At 50.8% G+C, this 7,951-nt stretch overlaps 1 protein-coding gene across 1 annotated transcript in view; it reads right to left on the bottom strand.

The window, feature by feature from the left end:
* Positions 1-375: 375 nt before the first annotated feature.
* Positions 376-7,951, bottom strand: part of Fgd3 (FYVE, RhoGEF and PH domain containing 3) — a 37,157-nt gene continuing 29,581 nt past the window's right edge. The window contains exons 15-18 of the mRNA XM_050143553.1: positions 7,486-7,608; positions 4,834-4,974; positions 3,361-3,492; positions 376-2,768 (exon numbers count right to left, since the gene is read on the bottom strand). Of these exons, the coding sequence (XP_049999510.1) occupies positions 2,517-2,768; positions 3,361-3,492; positions 4,834-4,974; positions 7,486-7,608 (648 nt within the window). The 3' untranslated portion in view covers positions 376-2,516. The remainder of the gene's footprint in view (positions 2,769-3,360; positions 3,493-4,833; positions 4,975-7,485; positions 7,609-7,951) is intronic.

Genomic DNA, 7,951 nt, shown 5'->3' with positions numbered 1-7,951 from the left:
TCAGTCTTACTTGGTGCCCTCTCTAATCCTGTTTTGAAGATTTGTTTTACGTGTGTGTGTGGTGTGTGTGTGTGTGTGTGTGTGTATGCTTTCACATGCATGCGGGTACCTACAGGGCCAAAAGAGCATCCAATCGCCTGGAGCTGATGCGACAGGCAAACTGTGAATCACCTGATGGGGTGCTGGAAACTGAACTGTGGTCCTCTGTAAGAGCAGAGACTGCTCTGAACTGCTGAGTCTCCTTTCCATGCCCCAGGGCTCACTTCTGAACTGGGAGGACTTATTCTGTACCACTGCATATTAGAAGAATGTAACTTGTATTTTTTTTTTTTATTTATTTCACAGGGCCTCACAGTTAAGAGACTGCCTGAGACTCAGCAGAAACTTTGTGCTTATTATACCTTGGGGAAAATTTGGAATTGGGAAGAGTTTGCAAATCCTTTATGAAAACGAGCAGGAGGCTCCGAGGGTGGAATACTGAGGTTTAAAAGCGATGCACTAGACAAGGGGTGGACTTGTGATGGTTGGTGTTGTCAACCTAGTAGGATTCAGAATACTAAGATGACAACATTTGGGCTACGTCATTAGAGTGTTTCCAGAAAGGTTTAATTGAGAAGAGAAAACAGACCCTGCATGTGAACAGCAACATTCCCTGGCTTAGCGGCCTGGGATGAATAAAGAGGAGAAAGTGGGGGGAGCCCTGCTCTCTGACTGTGGACGGAATGCGGTCCACACTGCTGCTACCATGTTTTCCTCAGCATGACGAACTGTAGCCTCAAACTGCAAGCCAAAGAAATCTTTTCTTCTGTAAGGTGCTCTTGTCTAATATCTTCTCAGGGCAACAAGGGGCCCCCAAACTGCAAGCTGACGAGTCCACACCCTGGGGGCAGGAAACACAGAGGCATCCTCCTCAAGCTCTGCTTCTTCAGGGGATGGGCACTTGGCATCCTTGAAATGCAAAGGCCAGAACTTCTACGAGCAGGAGGAAGCAGCAGAGGATGGCAAGAGACTGAAGGCTTGTGTCTGTCTGGTGCATCTGCCATGCAGTGTGCCCAGCCAAGGAAGGTGCCTCCTTCCTTTGTTGTTTTGCCTGGGCCACCTTCACCACTGCCCCATCCAGAACTGGGTGACAAAGGACTTCACTGCCTTGAGTAGCCTCATTCCTCCCAGTGTGGAAGTGTGCTGTCTGCTTTGCTGTTTCAGCTCAGCATGGCGAGTCCAAGGCAAAGGATCAGGTGTTTGCAGCAATCCTCAGGCAGCCCATGCCCGGCCCAGCTGCCTCTTGCATAGACTCAGCTGGGTTCTGACCCTCGCCTGCACCCCTGTATTCTGCCCACCTAGCCTCTGCCCCTTCCACATCACTTCTGCTCCAGCCTGCTTTACTTTTACCCCATCCTACCTTACCCGGGGCCCCATCTCACTTGAGGCCCCACCTCATCTGTGCTTCCCAATGCTACCTAGAACCAGCACCTATTATCCCCTCGCCCACCAGGTGATTGCCCTTCTGCCTGCCCAGTCCTCTCTGCACAGGGCTGTGCTGATACTAGAGGGCTGGAATCCTGAAGGACCAAAAACCCCGTCATTGTTTTCTGAATTTCCTGCTCCTCAAGAGACAACACCCTGAGTCCCATGACCTTTGTCACATCCCCACATCTTGACTGCCAGCACCCCCATCCTGACATATGGCTTAGCTGCTCACCCACTCCCTACAGCATCTGGGATACAGAACCACTCTCCCAGACAAGTGTGTGATCCGTGCCATTTTGTCTCCTGCACCCATCATCCCTCTGCCAGTCACCTGCCTTGAGGGGAATTCTGTTAAGAGTGGATTTGAAGGTCCCTAGGCTGACAGCCAGCATTTATTTATACTGACAAGCATGGCCACCTGCCCACAGAGAGACCAGTCTGAAATCCCATAAACCTGCCACACAGGGCTGAGGGCCTGCCTCCCCACAGTCTCTGAGTGTGGCTGTTTGGGAATGGTAGGATGAGAAGGCCCTTGCTCCTTCCCCTTCAAGGGCTCGGCAGAAACGGTAGATGAGCAATGCTTCAGGAGAGGACGGGGTGTGGAAGTGGAGCCCAGAGGAGTGGAGCCCAGGTCATGGTCCAGCTCACACAGCGGATAGATGGACAAAAGTCAGGCCAGGTTACAGACATCTCTGCCTTTCCTAGAGTGACATCACACCAGGTTAGACATGCTCACCCCTGGGCAGTGCCCACCTGATCTCCTTGTGCCTTTTGAGGGCTGGTATTATCATCCAGTCCACTCAGATGACATTTGATAGTTGGTAGTGGCTGTTCTCCCCTGCTCTGACCACAATGCTGGGGCGGGAGCCAGAAGCCTAACTCTTGTCTAAGACCTGTTGCGTGATCTTGGGCCCACTGCTACGCTTCTCTGGGCCATCAGTCCATCCTCGGTGGTCCCAGGAGTTCTTAATTGCTTCATGTGACATCTACAGTCACTCAAAAAGAACACAGGCTAGCAGAATAGTGGAAAGGCCAGCAGGAGGCTCTGCTCATGGAGTGTCAGTGCTTGCTGAGGCTTGGGGCTGCGCGGCACCAGGTCTGTCTCCGGTTGTGTCCCCACAGGCAGCAGTGCCCAGAGCTTCCAGCCAACTCTGCCGCAGCTTTGCGGAGGGGGCGCTCAGCCACCAGGTCCGTGGACCCTGATGTAGCTTCCACACACATCCTGTCTCCAGCCCCTCCTGAGGGTCGGGCACCGTTATAGTACAGCCAGAGAGAGAGATGGAATACAGCAGTCTGCCAGCCTGCAGGAGAGACAGGGGGTCAGTGGGGCCTCCAGCTCATGCCAGTGGCCACACAAGCAGGTCACCATGCCCAGGCCCACATAGTGCAGCCGGTCACCAGGACAATTGCAGACAGGCTGCCCGACAGGCTTTCGGGTAGTTCCTGGGAGGAGCTTTTGTCTGCTTCAGCAGACCTCCCCAGACCCATGGCTTCCCTCAGAACCCCTGTCCCAGGGTAGGTGAGGCAGGATAACTCTTATAACTTAGCAACGGGAGTTAAGAGTAGCCGGGCAAGGCTCAGAGTGCCCAGATGCATCTGCCCAAGATATATGAATGAACGAAGAGTGAGTATGTGTGGAGAGGAGGGTCCAGCCTCTGTGTCCTTTGACTATCCGGCTCCCACTGTGACATTACAGAGACCCGTCTTCCATGAGAGGGGAGCAGAGAGTTATGCTGGGCATTGGGAGAAGTGTGGGCCCAGGTTCTATGACTAGAGTGGTCCAAGTGGCCCAGACATGCTATGGGCACTTCAGGCTTGAGGCTCTGCACTGTGGTAGCAGAGTACATCTCATAGTACATAGGCCTGGACATGAAGAGGGACAGGGACACATACCTGGCTGCCTTCCAGCAGGTCCAGCACCTGGGGATCTGACTCACGGATGTCTGCCCACACGTCACTCCAGGCTGTCCCATTGTCGGACAGACGCAGGGTGCTGCAGAGCCGAGGATGCACAGATGGAGGCTTCTGGAGACAGAACAATAAATAGGGTTGGGGGTAGCCTCACCTGTAGTGATCTCTGTCACCTGAGGAGCCTGGGCTGGCCCAGGGCCCATGGAAGGAAATGACCACAGAGATATAGCTAAGGCCTGGATATAGGTTGAGGCCAGCTTTATATGGGTCTAAGGGTCACTGGAGGCCAGTGGGAGGTCATGTGGTCTCAAGTAGTGTTTGGAGCTGGGCACTCTTGGGAGAATGAGACCATTCCAGGTTAAGACATTGAAGTATCAAGGGGAAGCCAGGTATGGTGCTATGTGTTTATAAACTCAATAGTAAGTACAAGAGTGTGGGTCACGAGGTGAAGGGGCCACATACATTATACCTTCCACCTTCTACTCACCACACAAAAACACACACTTTCCACATCACATATGTGTACACACACACCTCATGTACGCCTCCTGTAGACCCTGCTTCCCTTCTGACATGTTGCAGGCTATCACGGAAACAAGACTCCTGAGCCACATGAACATGATTCTGACACCTCTTGCTGGGAAATGGTTTTCCCAGGACTCGGTGCACCCTCCAAGGTCTTAGACCACATCCTCAGGACTCCCAGAATGCATCTCCAGATGGAGAGTGCAGAGTGCAGGCATATCAGTAGGATGGGGCCAGAGCCTCACCGACAAGGCCACTGCAGCCTCAGTCCTTAACAGCCTTTTGTCCTTGACTTCCCAGATAGATTTACCATCCAGGGAGTTAGGAGCTTTGACAGTTGCTGACCCTAGCCTTCTTGGACCATCCCACGCCATCTTTGGGAGGGAGACTGACATCTGAGAGAACTCCCAGGAGACCACAACAGCACCGAATCAAGTGAGGACAAAGGAGAATGTGGTTTTCCTGGAAAACAGAGGCTTCCTTTTCAGGGATGTCCTGCTACTCCATAAAAGGGACTGGGCCTTTAAAGAAAGAAGGCTGGAAAAATAGCGGCCACACTCAGGAAGAAGAGGTGGTAATGGAGAGGAGCTGACACCCCCAAACCTAACCCTACACCCCATCATTAACCACTATCATACACACACACATCTGGGGTTCCGCCTGCCCCAAGCTGAAGGAGGGGCTCCATGAACCTCAATGCCTAGAATTAGGGGCAGTTTGATGCTGCACCTCCAGTCAGCCCAGAGTGGAGCTGACACGTTTCTATCTAACTCCTAGGTTACACGTGGTTCCCAGGCTCTAGACCTGACTAGTCCTGAGAAGTCTTCAGACACACACATGCTCCAAGTATCTTTCCCTGATTCCAGACCTGTGGGCCACATTGGGCTGTCCCCTTCATCTGTCCTAGCCCCAGGAACCAGGGACACCCACCTCTGCACTCTCTTTGAGCTCAGTGGGAGTCTCAGAATTAGGGTTCGCAGGGACCAAGGGCTCTTCCAGGAAACACTCTCGGCAGACACGGTTCTGCTTACTGTTCTCAGCCTTGAACTCTGAGCACTTTCGACAGATGACCTGCAAGAGAAGAATGCCCTTGACCATGCATGCATCCTGAGCAGATGAAGAGGAAAAACCTGTAGAGGGAGAGGAAGAGGCGAAGCTTGACCTGGGATGTTGGAAGCCACATCTAAAGGCAGAGAGTGACTTTAGTCGGACCTGCTTGCCTTACCAGGACCATCCAGAGTTCAGAAACCCTGTGTATAAGAAGAACATGGCCCACTCACATAAGAAGACCCAGGACACTACCATTAAGAAAATCAAAGCCAGCCGGGCGATGGTGGTGCACGCCTTTAATCCCAGCACTCAGGAGGCAGAGGCAGGCGGATCTCTGTGAGTTCGAGGCCAGCCTGGTCTTCAAGAGCTAGTTCCAGGACAGGCTCCAAAGCCACAGGGAAACCCTGTTTTTAAAAATAAATAAATAAAAAAAAAAAAAAAAGAAAAAGAAAAAGAAAAAAGAAAGAAAGAAAGAAAAAATCAAAGCCATGGGGTATAGCTCAGTTGGTAAAGTGCTTCCTGTTCAAGCATGAGGACCTGAGTTCAGATCCCCAGGGTCCGTGTAGAAGCTGGGTGTAGTGACTTGCCTCTACAGTCCAAGTGCTGGGAAGACAGAGATGGACAGGTGATCTGAGCTCACTAGCCAGCCAGCCTAGGATCTTTCCTCACTTCAACTGCAGCCCAGGCCTGGGTAAAGCAGCCCTCACCCTCACACCTCTTCCATTCCTTTTTTTTTTTTTTTTTTTTTTTTTTTTTTTTGATGGGGTTTCTTTACATTGCCCTGGCTGTCCTGGAAGTCACCCTGTAGAGAACTCACAGATCTCTACTGTACAGCCCATTCCTCTCTTAATAGAGACCACAGATTCCAATTGTCTTCCAGGTGCTCCTACCTCAGTTGCAATCACTGCAACCCACTGCAACTCTGCTAGGAACCTCCTAGTCTTGGTGACGTCTTTAAGCCCATGCACTTGGAGCCCCAGCCTGCAGGCTTTCTGTGCTCTCCAAATTCCTCTTGTATTCATCCATTCACCCATCCAGCCTCCTCTCCATCTGTCATGCATTTACCACCCACTCATCAACCCCCATCCATATCTGTCTATCTATGCACTGAACAACCATCTACCATCTATCCATCAATCTACCATCCCATTGTTTAGATATTTATCTATGCACCATCCACTGTACACCCATCACCTGCCCATCTATCTATCTATCTATCTATCTATCTATCTATCTATCTATCTATCTATCTACCATCTATCTATCTATCATCTATCTATATATCTACCATCTATCTATCAATCATCTATCTATCTATCAATCATCTATCTATCTGTCTGTCTATCTATCAATCATCTATCTATCTGTCTGTCTATCTATCTATCATCATCATCCATCCAAAAATTCATTTTTTTATTCTTCCCTCTCCCCCACCCCAGCCAGCATGGTACAATTTTATGAAAATGTGTAATCAGAGAACACCAGTCTTCACATCCTTTGAATGAATAACTTCAAGTAAGTCTGGGTGAGACACAGCTCTCTCTCTCTTTTTCTCTCTCTCTCTCCTCACTTCAATCCCTCCTCCATATGCAACTTGGATATCTAAGTCTAAACATACTTAAATCATTAGTTCCTTCTTCAAGGATACTTTGAAGTAATGACTCAGTTGCTCATTCCCAGGAGCACGGACTTAGGGGTGGAGTGAGGAAGACTGGAGATAGTATATTCGGGAGACACCAGTCAGTGGTGGCCCCTTATGGCATGATCCCATCAGACCTTGCTCACCATTGGCTCACTCCCACTATGACCAAGCTCTTCACTTTCTCCTGCCTCCTCAACACCTTAATAGGACAGCATTGTCACCTCTCTATTGCAGGACAGAAACGCTACATTTTACTCAACTCCCAGCTGGAAGGAATGTTGTCATACATCAGAGCTGCCCAGAAACCAGCTTCTACATCAGAGGGTCACACTCATACACATCTATATGTAGGGGACAGTGTGCTGGTTTAAAGGTGAAATGTCCCCCACAGGTTCATGTGAGAACACCGGGTGTCTGGTATGGTTTTGGAAGATTTTAGAAAACACTGTTAGCGGAAGTAAGTCACTAGGGGTAGGGCCTACTGTATGACTGCCCACCCCCACTTCCTGTTCACTTCCTGCTTCCTGACTTGCAGATACAACATGACCCAGATACTTCATACCCCTGATTGCCATGCCTTCCCCACAATAATGGATTGTGTACCCCCAGACTGTGAGCTACAGTAAAGCTTTCTTCCGTTAAGTCGGTTTCCCTCAGGTATCACACGTCACAGAAATGAGAAAAGTAACTAATACAGGATCTGGAGGAGGCAGCCTTGCCGGGCTGCCATGTGGCTCACGGAGCCCCCCAGCTATGCACATGACGACTCTCAAGAAGCACATGCCACCCGCTAACAGTGGCTGCTGCCCACCCTTAGAACCTGTGAAGACTCTGTGAGTAGCAATCTGGCCTCCGTCTAATCCACTCCCCCGCCCTTGCCCCATGCTCACCTCTCCACACAGCTTGCAGCGATGCTTCCGCTTGGTGATGGAGTTGAAGGTCTCACCACAGCTCTTGCATCCAGGCTTCTCTTTGTCACGTCTTGTTTTAGAGGACAACTTTCTGGACTCAGTCTACAAGAAGACGAGTGGCCATTGTCAGCTTCAGAGTGTGAGCACAAGATGACGCACTGTGGGTCGGGGTGAGGGGTTAGCTAAGGATTCTGCAAGTGGCCATGCCCAGAGCAAAAGTGGCAACTGCAGAAGGGAATGGGCAGAGCGAAAGCAGCTGCACCCTTCCCGGCTCCTATCCCAGGGACCACCCCGGTGCATCACGCAACACACCATGCACTGCCCGAAGGAAGGTTCCAAGAGGTCAAGAGAGCTTGGCCAGTGGCTTTGTTAGGCCACTGAGAAAAATACTCTGAGGCAAAGCAGAGGAAAGTGGTTTGGACAGGCACCTGTTGCCACAGCCTTG

The sequence above is a fragment of the Alexandromys fortis genome, unplaced genomic scaffold, assembly GCF_014885135.2.
Source record: "Alexandromys fortis isolate MF-2015 unplaced genomic scaffold, M_Fortis_MF-2015_v1.1 scaffold_1, whole genome shotgun sequence".
Taxonomy (NCBI): Eukaryota; Metazoa; Chordata; class Mammalia; order Rodentia; family Cricetidae; genus Alexandromys; species Alexandromys fortis.
Note: the sequence above shows the minus strand (reverse complement) of the source record. Positions and strands in the feature narration are given on the sequence as shown.